Source organism: Trachypithecus francoisi, unplaced genomic scaffold (assembly GCF_009764315.1).
Source record: "Trachypithecus francoisi isolate TF-2019V2 unplaced genomic scaffold, Tfra_2.0 Lachesis_group3, whole genome shotgun sequence".
Classification (NCBI taxonomy): domain Eukaryota; kingdom Metazoa; phylum Chordata; class Mammalia; order Primates; family Cercopithecidae; genus Trachypithecus; species Trachypithecus francoisi.
In genome coordinates, this window is record NW_022681468.1 from 89,104,040 (window position 1) to 89,122,730 (window position 18,691).

At 35.9% G+C, this 18,691-nt stretch overlaps 1 protein-coding gene across 12 annotated transcripts in view; it reads right to left on the minus strand.

Annotated features, from left to right (window-relative positions):
* MEF2A (myocyte enhancer factor 2A) overlaps positions 1-18,691 on the minus strand; it is a 162,309-nt gene that overhangs the window by 81,031 nt on the left and 62,587 nt on the right. For all 12 annotated transcript variants that reach the window (XM_033188848.1, XM_033188847.1, XM_033188838.1 and 9 more), the window contains one exon: positions 9,382-9,577. In XM_033188848.1, coding sequence (XP_033044739.1) covers positions 9,382-9,435 — 54 coding nt within the window. In that variant the 5' untranslated portion in view covers positions 9,436-9,577. The remainder of the gene's footprint in view (positions 1-9,381; positions 9,578-18,691) is intronic.

Here is an 18,691-nt window from a genome sequence, read left to right on the forward strand (position 1 = left end):
AGAAAAGAATGGTAAGAGAAAAAAAATCAAACCATAACAGAGATTTTTAGCACAATAATAAAAATCAATCAAAACAGAAAACTAAAAGGAATAGAAAAAAGTTGTTTGTATTGTTGACAGATAATGAAGACACCAAAAAAGCCCAGAGCAATTGGCAAAGGGAAAATATTTATTAAAAAATAAAATACAGAAAGGCCATACCATCTCTTAAAAAAAGTGACAAGGAATAATCAAATTCATGGCATATTCAGATTAAGTTACTGAATGTCAAGGTCAAAGAAAGAATACCGTGTACACCAAGGAAGGAAGTGGGTCACTTTTAAGAAGGGAAAAAACTCAGTCTGGTGTTAGAATTCCGGCAACATTCAAAATCACAAGACCAAATCTCTACGATGTTCTGGGGAAAAGAAATAGGGCCTATACCTAGAACGTTAGACCTAGCCAAGTTAGACTTCAAGTACAAAGACAATAAACATTTTCAAACTTAAAAAAACTCAGGAAGTATAACACCTACAAGCCCTTGTTAGGGGCCAAAAAAAAAAAAACAAGCATTACTTGCTGAAAAAAAAAGTCATCTGAGTAGAATATAAGCTGAAAAAAGTTCAATGCTGCACACTCAGCTTCTAAAACAAAGATACTGTGTGGCAGTGAGTCGGTGCTAAAAAAAAATTTGTTGAATAAATCTGTAAAGGAATAATGAAGAAACAGTGAGAAACCCCAGAGGTTATGCTGGAAAATGTACGGGGTAATGGGTGTGGAGGCTTGTATTCTGGAGAAGAAATTGGCCACTGGGATTATGAGAAGACAATTTTTTTTTTTTTTTGGAGACAGAGTCTCGCTCTGCTGCCCAGGTTGGAGTGCAGTGGTGTGATCTCGGCTCACTGCAAGCTCAGCCTCCCAGGTTCACTCCATCCTCCTGCCTCAGCCTCCAAAGTAGCTGGGACTACAGGCCACCCTGCAACGCCCGGCTAATTTTTTGTATATTTTTTTTAGTACAGACAGGGTTTCACAGTGTTAACCAGGATGGTCTGGATCTTCTGACCTTGTGATTGACCCGCCTCGGCCTCCCAAAATGCCGGGATTACAGGCGTGAGCAACTATGCCTGGCCAAGAAGACAAATTTTTAAAACAGCAGTTTGGGTTCAACTTGTGCTTCTCACCTCTGCTGCTTGGAACACTCAATGCCTGCCACATCACAAGAGAATCAGCAGCCATGCTGATGCAGACAGACGCCCTCCAGAATAAAACCTGAGCAGTACAGAAGCTCTGCTGGAGATAGGAGTTGAAGATATCAGGTAGAAACTGACTAACCTCTGGCAGTGTGACTTCTCAACCATTCTTACTCAGAACCTCCAAGTCTGGTGGATTACCAGGTAGATAAAGTATCTTCTTCCAATGTTCTTTTCCCTGGGGGGCTCTGTGTGGCGCTGCAATCAGAGTTCTTGGCAGATACTATGACTTTTGTGATGGCTAGGGCCCTCTAACAAATTTATATGATCAACTAGGATCATGTAAACTAGTACAAACATATACAAGATCACAGGGAATAAAAATCAACTAGACTGGTGAGTTAAGAGATGTAACAAACTAGATAAAAAACCAATATCCAACCTTTTATACTATCTATAAAAGACATACCTAAAATATAAGGAAACAGTAAGGATGAAAGTTAACACAGAGTTTCAGACCTATCAAGAAAATACTGGCTGGGCGCCGTGGCTCACACTGTAATCCCAGCACTTCGGGAGTACCAGGCAGGAAGATCACTTTAGCTCAAGAGTTTGAGACCAGTCTGGGCAAGATGGTGAGACCTCATCTCTGCAAAAAGTACAAAAACTAGCCAGGCATGGTGCACATACCTATAGTCCCAGTTACTCTGGAGGCTGAAGCAGGAGGATTGCTTGAGTGCAGGAGGTCAAGGCTGCAGTGAGCCATGATCATGCCACTGCACTCCAGCCTGGGTGACAGAGCAAGACCCTGTCTCAAAAAAAAAAAAAGAAAGAAAAGAGGGGAGGGGAGAAAGGGAGCGAAGGAGAAAGAGGGAGGAAGGAAAAGAAAAAAAGAAAAGGAAAGGAAGAAATGTGTAGCTATATCAAGGTGAGGTAGGGTAGATTTAAGACAAATACGCCTTACTGAGGATAAAGATGGTCAATATGTATGGCGAAATTCGCCAAGAAGGTACAACAACTCTAAATATGTGCAAGCCTAATGAAATAGTCCCAAAATGTGTAAAACAGTATGTATTAAACGAATAAAATATACAGAGAAATTGACAAATCCACCATTGTGGTAAGTACAATTATTGATAGATCTCAGTGAATGAAAAACAAAAGTCACAAAGAATACAGAAGGTTTGAACACAACAATGAGAGTGATCTGAAAGATATATGGAGACGCATGCATCCAACAACTAAAGAATACATATTTACCCAACTCCACTTGGAACATGTAAAAAATCAATCATGATTTAGGAAATAAAGCAAGTCTTAACACACTTAAAAAAGCTCACAACCTACGGAAATAAGGGCAATATAAACCACTATAAAGCACTGTGATAAGCCCTGTCATAAAAGTGTTTACAGAATGTCTTGGTAAAGACTGAAAGATACTATCTGAAACAGAGACAATACATACAGAGTATCCAGAATATGTAAAGAACTGAGAGAAAAAAATCAAAACCAACAACCCAGCACAAAATAAGCAAACCACAAAAACAGGTTGCATTTCACTTTCCTAAGACCAGAAAAAACAATAAAATAAAATTTAAAAAGGGACAAAGACAGAAAAAACAGAGTTTTAAAAGAAAAGAAGACAAGACAGAAAGAAAGAAGGAAAGGGAAAGTATATGAGCAAATAGGAATTCTCATACTAACTTACTACAGTGTATCTAGTACAATCACTTCGGAAAGCAACTGGAAAACATGGTAAAGGTGATGATGGACATACTCAGCCTAGCAATTCCTTCAAAAAAGTATTTATCACAGAGCAACTTTTACCCATGTATAAAGAGACAGGTCGACAGATGTATACTGCAACACCATTTATAATAGTAAAAAATTAGGAACAACATTAATTGTTCTTTGATAGAAGTATTGATGAATTAAGAATATTTATTCCTACAACTAGCTGTACTGAATGAATAAGAGCAGATGGATCTAAAACACTACATTGTATGCAGATGAAAGCAAGTGCAGATGCAAACGTCATTATGTAAAACTTTAAACCCATGTTGAAACAATATTAAATAATACCTGTAAAAAAAAACAACAAAGAAAATACAATGTAAATTCATGACAGGGGTTGTCATGAGAAGGAAAGCAGGAAGAGACTAGGAAAAATTATAAAGAGGACAGTAAATCTCTAATTTTTTCACTTTATAAATAAAAATAAAAACATATAACAAATGTGTCAGCACTGACCCTTTTGGATAATGAATATAGCAATCCTTGAAGTATTGTTCTCTGTATTCTACCTTTGGAACCTTTAGAAAAAAAATTTCTTTTTAAACTGCTGTCTTTCTTTTTTTTTTTTAAGTATATAAGGATGTCTGCTTCTAGGTTAAAGGGAGTAGTTGTTGCAAGTCCAAAGAACCCACTGAAATCAACCAGTAAAACAGAGTGAAATATAGCCAATATCTGTTTAAAGATATCAGAAAGCTGCTGAAGCAGGAAGACTGGAGATGCTAAGATTCTATAATATCTTTCACATACAAGGTCTGAAGACTCATTAAAAAACCACTAGACATGTCAAAAGACTGCATCATATAATTGAGAACAAAGAGAAAAAGGGATCAGATATGGACCTACAGGTAATCCAGATATAGCTGTTAGCAGACATGAACTTAAAGATAACTATGGCTAATATTTTTTAAAAATAGTTTTAAAAAGGAAAAAAATGCATGAAAAGATGGGCTATTTCACATAAAAATGAAAAATCAAAAAGAAATTCTAGAATTGAAACTATATTATCAGAAATTAAGAACTTATTAGGCTGTTTCATTAGTTAATTTTAAAAAGCAGAGAAAGGCTTACTAGAAAATAGATTGCTAGAAAATAAGTAACTAGAAAACATTCAAACTGAAGTACATAGGAAAAAAGGAGTAAAAAATACAGGAGGACAAAATACATAAGAAATGTATGGGACACAAAACAGTTATATGTAACTAGAATCCCAGAGAAGGAAAAAAATAGGACACAGGCAATATCTGAAGACACATGCCCCTTGTGGGTCCATCACAGTAAAAATGTATATTAACAAAGGAAAAGCAAAAGGCTTCAAAGCAACAAAACAAAAAAAGGCACATTATCTTTAAAAAAAAAAATTTTTTTTAAGATCAAAAGCTGGCCTCTCAACAGAAATGAATGGAAGTTGGAAGACAATTGCTTCAAAGTACTAAGAGAATAAAACTGCCAATCTAGAATTCTACAACCAATAAAAACAGCTTTCAAAATGATACAACTAAAAAACAATTAAAAATTACGCAAAGGATTTGAATAGACATTTTTCCAAGGAAGATATATAAATGTCCAATAAGCACATGAAAAGATGCTCAACATCATTAGCCATCAGAGAAATGCAAACTAAAACCACAAGTACCAGTTTATACCCATCACGATGGCTACAATAAAAAAAGACAGGGCCGGGGGCGGTGGCTCACGCCTGTGATCCCAGCACTTTGGGAGGCCGAGGTGGGTGGATCAAGAGGTCAGGAGATCGACACCATCCTGGCTGACACGGTGAAATCCCGTCTCTACTAAAAATACAAAAAAATTAGCCAGGCGTGGTGGTGGGTGCCTGTAATCCCAGCTACCCGGGAGGCTGCAGCAGGAGCATGGCGCGTGAGCCTGGGAGGTGGAACTTGCAGTGGGCTGAGATCCCACCACTGCACTCCAGTCTGGGCGAAAGAGTAAGACTCCGTCTTACACACGAAAAACAAACATACAAAAAGACAGACAGACAATAACAAGTGTTGGCTGGGATGTGGAAAACCTAGAATGCTGACACATGGCTGGCAGAATGCAAAAATGGTGCAGACACTTTGGCAGTCTGGCATTTCTCAAAATGTTAAACTTAAGAGTTACCATGTCATCTAGCAATTCTTAAGTACACTTTTATATACTTAGCAGCAAATATGCAGAAAATAAAATTTGAGAAGAAATGTAATAATGCTTTAGAAAATCAAATACCTACTAATAAATATAACAAAAAATGTAGAAGACTTATTTTGAAAACTATCAGCCATTAAGGAGCGAATTAATGAAAACCAAATGAAATATAAACATGTTCATAGATTGTAAGACTTGACACTGTAAAGATTTCAATTCTCCCTAAATAGATCCATACATCCAGTGGGAAAAAAACCCCTAAATTCCAGTAGGTTTTTTGTTTTCTTAAGTGAACACTGACACTTGATTTCATTTGGATATTCTGAAAAAGGGCAAGAATAGTCAGCTGGTTCCGCAAAAAAAAAAGGTGCAGAACTACACTACCAGATATCAAATTATAGTAGTAATTAAAACAGTGTAGAATTAAGCAAGGATATACAAATAATCAAATGGAACAAAATAGAGAATTCAGAAACAGTTTCACATACATATGGTTATTCAACTCATGCTAAAGGCAACTCTGTCATACAGTGAGGAAAGGATGGTTTTTGCAATAAATTGTACTGGGACAACTAAATATCCATCTGGAAAATAACAAATTCTGACCCCTACACCGCAAACCAAACACAAAAATAAACACCAAATGGATAACAGGTCTAAAACATGAAAGGTTAAAAAAAAAAAAGTTCTTACAGAAGAAAGCATAGAAGAATAGCTTCACGGCCTTATGGTAAGTAAAGATTTCTTAAACGTGACACAAAAGGCACTAGTCATAAAGGAAAGGGAAAAAAAGGTAAATGGGAAACCATTAAAATATTATTGATTTTTTAAAACATTAAGAAAGTGTAGGCCTGGTGTGGCGGCTCATGACTGTACTCCTAGTGCTTTGGGAAGCCACGGCAGGAAGATCACTGAAGGCCCAGAGTTCCTGATGATTCTGGGCAAAACATCATCTCTACAAAAAATAAAAGAATGGTACCTGCCTGTAGTCCCAACCACTCAAGAGGTGAAGATGAGAGGATCATGTGAGCCCAAAAGTTTGAGTTACAGTGACCTATGATCACACCACTGCACTCTAGCCTGGGCATCAGAGCAAGACCCTGTCTCTAAAATAAAATTTTAAAAAAGAAAGTGAAAAGGCATAGTTTTAGAGTTAATATTTATAATGCATATCATGGACAAAACACTCATCTGATTACATAGAATGCATATTAATAATAAAAAAGCAGGCAGCCCATTAGAAGAAAACAAAATGAAGTGAATAAACGAGTCACAAAAGAAGATATATATCTAAATGGCCAATAAAAATAGGAAAAAGTGAGCACCTTCATTAGACATCATGGAAACTTAAGATTAAAGTAAATTACTATTGCTCACCTACCAGAATGACTAAAATGAAAAGGACAACACCCAGTATTGCTCAAGACTGGAGCAGCTAGAACTCTTACACACTGCCAGCAGAGTGTAAACTAGTAGAACTACTTTAGAAAACTTCTGTCAACTACTAACCAAATGTATAACTTTATGACTCAGCAATTGCACTCCTATTTAACCAAGTGTTCATGTACACTATCGAGAATATTCAAAATTACAGCCTTCATAATAGTACCAAAGTAGAAAGCAATCCAAATGTCCATTTACAATAGAAAAAAGTAAATACATAAATTGTATTCTATTGACACAATAGGTTATACATCAATGAAAATGTACAAGATATATTTACATATATCTACATGCAACAACATTGATAAATTTCACAAATGTAATATTGTGCAAAAGAACACACACTGTTCATATAAATTCAACAACAGATATAATTAATCTACAGTGTTACAAGTCAGGATAACGACTTTCCTTGGGGCAGGGGGAAACAATTGGAGACAGGATAAACAGTGCCTCTCGGGTGGTGCTCTGGGATATGCTGACTACATGGTCTTGTTCTTTGCGCAAAAATTCACTGAACCACACTCTTAGGATTTCTGAATTTTTCTTAATCTTATCCTTTAATACAGTTTACTTTTTAAAAACTGTTTTAGATAAGGAAGGACAACATAAGGTTTCACCAGAAGTAAAGTGAAGCACCTCTTTAAGTGTATGATACTGTCACTCCTCTACCACCCACAAGATTGTGTAGTGTTCCAATGATGAAGTGTGATTTTTATTTTGCTAGTTCACACCTGTAATTCAAAACTCTTATTTGCTACTACCTCCTCCAATAAATAGTCCCTAAACCACTCCATCAGAAGTTAGTGGTTTCTTCTATAAACTTCTCCCAGTATCTGAGATTATTTCTATTTGCCACATATTTAGAGCTCCTGTGTACGCTATATCTTTTTAGTGAGTTTCCAGGACCTAACACAGTCTCTTGCGATATCTGAATCTGGACAAATAAATGACATCTCTTTTCTTCTGCAAATATACACTTCTTCTCCCTTTCATGAAGAAACATGAAACTTTTAACTCAGAATCAAATTCTAAAATCAATAAAATTAAGATGCTCTTTTAGTTTGTGACAAATTGTTTCTGTGTCTAATTTAACCTGAAAAATAAACTTTCCAATTATTTCTTTTACGTCTTTTCTCCACTGTTTGCCGAAATTACCTGAGACAGAAATTCAGATAGTCCTTGTCCCATTTGGCAGCGAGGCAAGAAGCTGACACAGCAGCTAAGTCCAACGTAAGAACAGGCTCACATTCTAGTTGCTTAGCGGCAGTATCCATCTTTCTGACAAGGTCATTTCCTCAACTCAAAAAGTTCCATTACACAGTCACCTACACATTCCTAAGCTACTCTTTCCCTCTAAAAATGTAAATCCCTTCCATAGGTAGGTCCAGTTTAGCTATGTCCAATTTAAACATGACTATCTACAGAATAATGAGGGCTCAAGAATTTTCTGTGTCCTCCAGTTCTCTGCTTGTATGTTATTCCCCAATAAACCCTATTTTATATTTATACTGCATATATTCATGAAGCAGGTCCCTATGCCTCCTCTATACTTCCTAATCCTCAGATTGTGAAGGGAAGGTAATTTGCAGCCTTGCTTGGAATCATTCCTTTGAAATAATAGCATGGATAGTTTACCCATCTTTCCTATTGTAACAACCTTCATAACGAATCATACTGTGTGGGCCTTATGTTTTTGTTGAACAATCTTCATGAGTTGAAACCAGGGCCTCCTCTTTAATTCAGTCTATGGGCAACCCTCATCACTCCCACCAACTTCCTTACAGGCTGCTCAGTTGAGTTTTATCTCCAATTATATCTATATTCCAGTGAATTACTACTCAGATTTTGCAGAACACATCTTCAGTTTTGTTCTGTTCCTGGTAAACTTTCTGAAACCACCTGTTCTTGAAACTTTTCCTGATATGCAACTTTCCCAGAGACAGCATCTCTCCAGTAGTTCCTCTATAATATGCTATGAAATGATTTTTCCTTCTTTCTTCTGAACTAAGGAGTTGGTAAACTTTTTCTAAAAGTGCCAGAGAGTAAAGATTTTAAGCTTATGGACCATATAGCTTCTGGGGCAACTACTCAATTCTGTTGTTATAATGCAAAAGCAGCCATAGACAATATGTAAATGAATGAGCATAACTGTGCTCTAATGAAACTTTATTTACAATAACAGATGGCCAGCCCACGGGCCATAGTTTGTTAAGCCAACATTAGACACTTAAAACTTCTGGCCTCTTCATACCCAGCATCATTATAATTACCTTGAGAATCTGTAATTTACCCACACTGGTACCATAAAATAACTTCAATATATTTTATCAATTAAAACTGAGGTACATACATAAATTTATAAATATTTGCAATAAGTATAAAAAATTCTCATTATATATTGGTTAACTAGAAAATTTAACTGACTAGAACATTCACTGATAATTATAGTTAACTTAGCTACTACCTAATTATAAAAATAGATAACTTAAAAATAATCAACATAAAAAGACTAAGTCAAATATATAATCAAATACACAGAAGACTTAGTATCTTATGAAAAATCTATACAATGGACAGTAATGGTGGGGACTGTGGTGATTTTACTCTTGAGTATCTATGTTTTCTGTGACATATATCTATAATAAGGAAGTCTCTTTAAAGCAGATGATGAAAAGACACAATTTTATGATTGTTAGAATTTTTCATTTAATCTGTAACTAAAAATATTTAGACTTAAAATTAAGTTTAAGAAAAACCCAACCATTCTGTCCTATGTTCTTTTCTTAAAAGAATATTTATATCAATTAAATAAATTAAAATTTTCATTTACCTGTCGGTTCCTTTCATCCATTATGCGTGTGATTTGTATTTTCTTCCGCCCCATTTTCAGTCACCTTTCCTTATTTACTTATATTCCAAATATTTAATTCAAAAGCTAATTTTCTTCAATACCCTAATGCATCGTACACAGCTTCTATTATTTCAGCTTCTAGTCCAAGGGGTACAGCTGAAATTTTCTACAAGATCTAAAAGAAAACACAAATTAGAATATTTAAAATCTGTGAGTTTACAAATCATGTGTTATACAAATTTCAAATTTGCTTTTACACTGCACACAGCATTATTAGTTGAAATTTCTGGTTATACAAAATTAGTAAGTAAGTTGAAGTCTTGTTAACTTTACCCCTAAAATAGCTCTTGAATCTCTTTGTGTCTCTAGTTCTGGTTAAACTAATGCAATAATAATGTTTGAGGTTTTCTCAATGTATATAACAATAGCAGCAAGAGCCAAGCCTTACTGAAATTCTTCTATGTACTAGGCATTTTCCTAAGTATGGACATGTCTTAACTCATTCAATCCTAACAGCAATCTGTAATTATTACCTCCATTTTATAAATAGAGACACTGAGACACAGAAAAATTAAGCAATACGCCCAAGGTCACATAGTAAGGGGCACAGCTTGGTGTTATAAACTCAGGGAGTCTGGTTCTAGCACTTCTGTTCTTAACAACACAGAACATCCTTAAAAACTTCTGATGACCTCCATACCAAACAATGAACTAATCTGGATAGCCCCAATCTGTCTTTTCAAATTCTTGCAAATTGCCCTAGCCTCCAACCAAATTACTATTTGTCAATTCACAAAGCCACTATATACTTTCATAAAAACATGCATTTAAATGAAACATTCCTTTGGCCATTTAATGAACACCTCCTTATCAGTCAAGGTTCAGTTTGCACACCACTTTCCAGATGAAGTGAAAATCTATTTCCTTTGGTAGAATAAACCACAGCAACTTTGTGTGTGTGTATAAATTCCAAGTCTGCTTTCCTTTAAGACTGTGAATCCTTCAAGACTTAAAAAAATCTTTCAAGTGTTTTTTATTTCACTTACGATGTGTAGCAGGATGACTGGAAATGATACAGTTTGTCATGTTCTGAATGATGGCTGTGTCATTTTAAAAAGCTAGTGCTTTCAGACTTACATAATAAAAATATGAGGAGATGGGGGAATGAATGCTATAATACAACAGTCATAATAATACATTCCCATGGGAATTTTATGCAAGTATTTTTAATACTGTACATGTGTATCTATAAAACTTCAATTGTACTGTGCAAATCCAGTGTGTGATTAAATCTGGCTTTTGCTCAATCAAAAGCTATGAGCCTTTCATTACTTCTCATTTCCAGCACTAACAAAAGCACAGCATTTCTTATTTATCTTCCCTCATTATTTTATTTCTTCATTCATACAAATATTAGTTGATCATCTATTAACAACTGACTGATAACCTATTGTTCACCTACTTCTAATCAATGTACTTCCAAACACTGAACTATGCACAGAGGATAACGTGGCCAGAAAAAAAAAAAAAAAAAAAGGAAATGATTCCTAATCTAGCAGAGTCTAGTAGAAGAAAAAGACATTAATCAAAGCATAATCAAATGAGTTTGCATAATTCGAAACTAGAAAGTTCATTTATCTGAATTAAATTTATGGTTCAGGAAAGGCTTCCCTGAGGATGTGCCTCATACTCAAATCCGAGTATGAGGGTATACATATTAGGCAGAGAGAACAGCATGTGCAAAAGCCCCATGACAAAAGGGAACAGGAAACATTAGAGGAACTGAAAGATGGCTAGTCACTGGTGGGACCCAAACAACAGGCAGCTGTGTTGTAGAATATTTCTTTTAAAAGATCACATTGTATCCAATTCCCAATATAAAAACTTGTACTGTAGTAGGCAGGAGAAATATTAATACATTTTACTGCAGAGATAGTATTGCTAAGGCATGCAAGATATTTTAATGGCTGTAAGATGGATACATTGTACTATCTTATATCACTTAAAAAATTCTGAATTCTAGAACATATTTGGGCATTTTTTGCTTTTGACAATGGTGGAGTAGTTTGCTTCAAACTAACCTTCCTTTGAGAACAACTAGAAAAGAAAAACATAAGAGAATCTGTTTTATATCACTGGAGAACTTTCAAAACTAGAGAATCTGCAGGGCAGAGATCTGGAAGAAATAGGTGATAACAGTCTCTGGACTCATCTGTCTGTAGATTCCAAAACCATTGCCCGAGAGACTGAGAAAGTTAATAGAGTTTTCAAGAGACCTGGGAGTGGACATACAAAACTTAGATTTAGGGCCTGCCAAGGAGGAATAGCCCTAGTAAACACATCAGGCATATGGACAGACTCCAAAGAACTATACTCTAGGCATAAAGGTAAACCAGAAACAGACTAGCCCACACAGGAAGAAAAGCACAGCTTTAAATCATCTCAATCCCTAATTAGATTAAGGCACTCTGGGCTAACTACTCTTATCAGCCTAGCTGTATACCAGTAGCAAAAGTAATTCTCAGCAGAAAGACAGCATCATCTAGAAATTCATATTTTTTTCACGTTTCATATAAATGTCTAGAAATCAAAATATAACCAGTCAAAACCCAAATGAAACCAAGATTTTAAAAATGGCAATAGAAACAAATTCACAGTAGATCCAGATAATGGTGTTATCAGAAAAAAGTTTAAAATAAGTTAAATATTCAAGGAATTAAAAAGTAAAATTAAGAATTTAATAAACAAAAAGTGGAAAACATGAAGCAAAACATACAATTTTGAAAAAGAAGTGATGGATGGTTTTAATAATACTTTAGACACAGCTGAAGAAAGAATCAACCCAGAAGATAGGAAAGAAGAAAACACCTAGACTGAAGCACAAAAAGAGAATGAGAAATATAGACAAGACTGAGAAATTACAGCACATGGAAAACGGATACAAAATACATGTAACTGGAGTCTCAGAGGGGAGGAGAAAACATATAAGCAAGAAAAAAATACCTGAAGACACAATAGCTAGGAACTTTCAAAACTGACCAATGAGACATCAAGCCACAGATTCAAGAAGCTCTATCAATCCTCAAGCAAAATAAATACAAAGAAAACCACACTTAGGCACATCAAACGGGAGAGGGAAAGAAGGAAAGAAAGAGGGGAGGGAGAACAGAGGGACAGGGGCAAGAGTGGGGGAGAGAGAAGGAGGTCCCCCATCCCCATAGATTTTTTTTTTTTTTTTTTTTGAGACAGAGACTCGCTCTGTCACCCAGGCTGGAGTGCAGTGGCGTGATCTTGGCTCACTGCAACGTTTGCTTCCCAGGTTCAAGCAATTCTCCTGTCTCAGTCTCCCAAGTTGCTGGGACTACAGGCGCCTGTCACCACGCCCGGCTAATTTTTTGTATTTTTAATAGAGACAGGGTTTCTCAGAGTTAGCCAGTGTGGGATACGATGAGGTTTCTCTTCAAATAACACGTTCAGTCTTTTAGTCTTTAATTCATAGTACCCCCCCGAAGCCTTTTCCCCTTTTTCTCCTTTTTGCCTTTGTGAGATGCCCAGGCATGCCACAGTAGCAGGCATTATCAGTACCAGCTCACATTCCTTTCCTGATTTGGAAAGAGGACTAACTTTCAAGGTCATTACAGACACCCCTTCCCCTTTCCCCTCCACTTTCTTTTACGTGCCCATCTTATCTAAAAAAAATCAAATGTTTAGCCAACCGGGATTAGTTCAGTTTGTACAACCCCACCCCAGCCAATGGGGAAAGGGTACAGGGGCAGGTCTTGCGTCAGGAATAAAGGCTCTCATGCCCCTTTGTTCAGGTGTGCTCTCATGGCGACTGGCCAAGGAAGCCCCCCTCTGCGCAGAAGTAAAATTGCTTTGCTAAGAATCCTTTGTTAGAGTGTTCAGTTTCCTTAGGATTCTGAGTGTTATTCCTAAAACCAGGATAGTCTCAATCTCCTGACCTCATGATCCACCCGCCTCAGCCTTCCAAAGTGCTGGGATTACAGGCGTGAGCCACCGCGTCCGGCCAGACAGAGAGATCTTACAAGCAGTCAGAAAAAATTTAAAAGATTAACTTTAAGAGGCAACAATAAGAGTTATAGCTGGCTGACTTTCCCAAATAATAAAAGCCAGAAGACAATGAAATGATGTCTTCAAAGTGCTGGTGGGGAAATGTCAAACTAAAATTTTGTATCTGACAGAAAAAAAAAAAAAATCCTTCTGAAATGAAGGCAAAATAGAGAGGCAACTTTAAGGCAAACAAACAGTTTGTTGTCAGGAAATACTGAAGAGACTTTTTCAAGTAGAAAGAAAAAAGAACCCTAAATGCAGCTTGGATATGCACAAAAAATGAAGTGCAATGAACAGGGTGAGCAAGGTTAAGTGAATAATTCCAAAGGAATACGGACTAAAAAATAATACTTTGTGGGACTTCAAATGTTACAATACATAACAGTAATAGTAATAATAGGGGAGGACAGCAAAATGAAATAAAAGTGTTCTAAAATCCTTTCATTGATTAGGAAGTGGAAAAAACACTCATTTACTTTAGACTTCAATAAGTCAAGGATGCATGTGGTAATCTCTTGAGTAACCATGGCAAGAACAGTAAAAGTACAAATAGTTAAGAGGAGGGAAAAAAATGGATTAATAAATAACCCAAAAGAAGGCAAGAAAGGAAAGACAAATAGCAAACAGGGAGATGACAGATTAAATCCAAATATGTAAGTAATGACATTAAATATGATTAAACTAAACCTCCAATTTTTAAAAAAAGATAATAGAAGTAGATTAAAAAAACAAACCCCAATTATATGATGATTACAGAGGACACATCTTAAATATGGGGATACAGAAAAAAAGTAAAAGCATAGTGAAAGACACACCATGTAAAACACAAACCAAAAGAAAGTTGTGTGGCTATCATAGTAAACTTGAATGCAGGGGGTAGACACTAGATACATATACATGGATTGCATGGATAGATATAGGATACTTCAAAACAATAAAAGTTCAATTCACCAGGAAGACGTATCAATTCTAAATTTGAGTGTACCTAACAACACCTACAGTTAGGAATCTGCTCCTGAAAATCAGATATTCTGCGTGAAAACCATAACCAGAAATTTATTTCCCATTATTTCAAGTAGGGAAAAATTATAGTATGTTACACATCAACCATACTCCCCAATCATTTCTCTTTTAAAATTCAACACACAAAAAAATGCCCATTTATAGTAAATTACCATGGCTAAGGGATGTAAAATGCTTACTACATGACTTCATATGCAGTTACTTTCTCACGGCTTTTTTCCCTTCTCCACAATTTAACACTTCCTCAACTTTTTTGTGCATTCTACAAATCTAAGCAAAAATAAGGGCTAAATACGAAAGGCGATTAGAAAAATGTTCAGGACAAACACACACGGAAGACAACGACTCAAAGGCCTCTAATATTATAATGTCTTGCTTATTGTCAGCAACATCAGAGATGCACATTCCCTTTACATGCTTCAAAATGCCTGAACATGATTCTAATATTCTACAAACTATACTTGGAATATATTTTGTGACTTTTCCCATACACCAGTTTGTTAGACTACTGAGTTTTGCAATGTAAAAATATACTTTTCCTAAATAAACTTCGGCTAAGAAACAGGGTATGCCTATATATAAAGCCAACACCAAAAAAACTAAGTCAAGTCTACAATTATAGCAAGTCAATTTTTTTTTTTTTTTTTTTTGAGATAGAGTCTCACTCTGTCACCCAGGCTGGAGTACAGTGGCGTGATATCGACTCACTGCAACCGTAGTCTACCTCCTAGGTTCAAGTGATGCTCCTGCCACAGCCTCCCGAGTAGCTGGGACCACAGGGACCCACCATCAAGTTCAGCTAATTTTTGTATTTTTAGTAGAGGCAGGGTTTCACCATGTTGGCCAGGCTGGTCTCCAACTCCCACTTTTTCACTGGCCCTAACCCACTTCATGTTCTTTACTATCCTCCTTAACCAGTTTAATTTTCACACCCTCACCTCCTTTTGGCTCCAAAACCTTGCCTCCATTTTGTTGCAAAACCTGACCCCTCAAGACTAGCTTCCATGTAGCTAAATATGGTTAGATGAAAAAAAATAGCATGCTAATCAAGCCAATTAATCTCACTTTAAGTTCATGAAGGTCATGAACCTTAAACCTCAAATATTCCCTTCATACTACAATCTTCCATTTCCAGAAACTTTCCATTTCCCAATTCCTTGTTGATTATTTTATGCCATATTCTCTCTGCTTACATCTCCAACATTCATCAGTCATCTTCACTCTCAGATGACTTTGCTTGTCTTGATCCTGAGAGAAATTTAAAATGTACAAAATAATAAGCAAACCTATATTTGCAGAATTTCAGAAGTTTCAATTTTATAAAGATGTTAATTCTCCCCAAATTAATGTACAGACTAAATGCAAACCCTATCAACATATCAGCAAGCTCTCTCTTATTGTATGTGGAAACTGATAAGCTGATTCTAAAATTCATTTGGAAATACAGAGGTGAAAGAATAGCCAAGACAATCTTGAATGATAAAGCTAAAAGACACACATACCATATAAAGCCATAAAAATTAAGATGCTGTGATTTTCCCCCAAAGAAAAACTCAAAGCTAGCAGAAAGCAGGAAATAATTTGAGAGCAGAGATAAATGAAATAGAGAACAGAAAAACAACAGAAAAAAAATCAACAAAGCCAAAAGTTGACTCTTCAAAATGATTAACAAAATTGACAAACCTTTAGCTAGACTGACTAGGAAGAAAAAGAGAAGACTCAAATTACTAAAATCAGAAATGAAAGTGGGGGTGTTACAACTTACTTTATAGAAATAAATGAGACTGTAAGAGGGTACTATAAACAGCTATATACCAACAGCTGGGATAACCGAGATAAAATGGACAAATTCCTAGAAACACAAAAGGTTTCTAGAACTACCAAGACTGAATTGCAAAGAAATAGAAAAAGAGTTGACTAGAGCAATAACTAGTAAGGAGATTGAATTGGTAATTAAAAACCTCCTGACAAAGAAAAGCTCTAGACCCAATGGCTTCATTGATGAATTCTACCAAACAATTAAAGAACTAACACGAATCCTCCTCAAACTCTTCCAAAAAATTGAAGAGGGAGGAACATTTTCTAAATCATTCTATGAGGTCAATGTTGCCCTAATACCAAAACCAAAGATACAACAAGAAAACTGTAGACCAATATACCCTATGAATAGACACAAAACCCTCAATAAAATACTAGCAAATTGAATTCTACCGAATACTAAAAGGATTATAATGGTGATCAAGTAGGATTTCTTCCTGCAACGCAAGGATGTTTCAACATACTAAAATCAATGTGACACACCAACCACGTAAGAGAATAAAGGGGGAAAAAAACCATGATCATCTGAATTAGTACTGAAAAAGGATTTGACAAAATACAACACTCTTTTATGATAAGAACACTCAACCAAACTAGGAAAAGAAGGAAACTACTTCATCATAATAAATACTATATATAAAACTTCCACAGCTAATATCATATTCAATGATCAAAGACTGAAAGCCTTTCCTCTAAGCAGGGATGAGATATGGAAGACCACTTTCACCACTTCTATTCAACACTGTAATGGAAGTTACAGTTAGAGGAATTAGACAAGAAAAAGAAATAAAGGCATCCAAATTAGAAAAAAAGAAGTACAAATATCTCTGTTTTAAGATGACATGATCTCTTTTGTCCCCTAGAATCCTTTCATGAGCAAGCATGATCTTACATGTAGAAAACTCTAAAGAGTCCACAAAAGAAATAGTAGAACTAATAAATTTAGTAAAGTAGCAAAATACAAAATCAACACAGAAACCAGCTGCAGTTCTATATATTAAAAATGAACAATATGAAATAAGAAAATTCAATTTACAATGGAATCAAAGAGAATACAGATGCTACTTGATTTATGATGGGGTTAAATCCCTATAAACCCACCATAAACTGAAAATATCCTAAGTCAAAAATGCATTTAATACACCTAACCTACCAAACATCACAGTTTAGCCTATCCTATCTTAAACGTGCTCAGAACACTTACATTAGTCTAGTTGAGCAAAACCATCTAATACAAAGCTATTTTATAATAAAGCATTGACTACCTCATGTAATTAATACTGTAATGAAGTACAGTTTCTGCTGAATGCATATTGTTTTCACAACAGTGTAAAGTCGAAAAATCATAAATCAAACCACTCTAAGTCGGGTATCATCTGAACTTAGAAAATGAAACAAGGAGGAGAAGGTGAAAAGCTTGCACGCTAAAAACTAAAAAACACTTGACAAAAGAATAAAGACATAAACAAATGGAAAGATGTCTTATATTCATAGATTGCAAGATCATGTTATTAAGATATCAATACTGGGCCGGGCGCGGTGGCTCAAGCCTGTAATCCCAGCACTTTGGGAGGCCGAGACGGGTGGATCACGAGGTCAGGAGATCGAGACCATCCTGGCTAACCCGGTGAAACCCCGTCTCTACTAAAAAATACAAAAAAAAACTAGCCGGGCGAGGTGGCGGGCGCCTGTAGTCCCAGCTACTGGGGAGGCTGAGGCAGGAGAATGGCGTAAACCCGGGAGGCGGAGCTTGCAGTGAGCCAAGATCCGGTCACTGCACTCCAGCATGGGCGACACAGCGAGACTCCGTCTCAAAAAAAAAAAAAAAAAAGATACCAATACTGCCCAAAGGGATCTACAAACTCAATGCAATCTCTATTAAATCCCAATGATATTTTTGCAGAAACAGAAAAGGTCACCCTAAAACTCATATGAAATCTCAAGGGACTCCAAAGAGCCAAAATAATCTTGAAAAAGAACAAAGTTGAAGGACTCACACTTCCTGGTTTCAAAATTTACTATAATGCTACAGTAATCAAAACAGTGTTGTCCTGGCATAAAGACAGACAAAAAGACCAGTGGAATAGAATAGAGAACTGAGAAATAAGCCCTCACATATGGTCAAATGATTTTCAAAAAGGATGCTGAGACCATTCAATGGGGGACAGTCTTTTCAACAAACGGTGCTGGTAAAATGGGGTAACTACCTGGAAAAGAATAAAGTTGGATGTTTATCTAACACCACATACAAAAATGAAATCAAAATGGATCAAAGATTTAAACCCAACTGCTAAAACTATAAACTCTTAGAAAGAAAACATATTATTACAGCAAATGTTTCAAGATGTTGGATTTGGCAATAATTTCTCAGTCACAA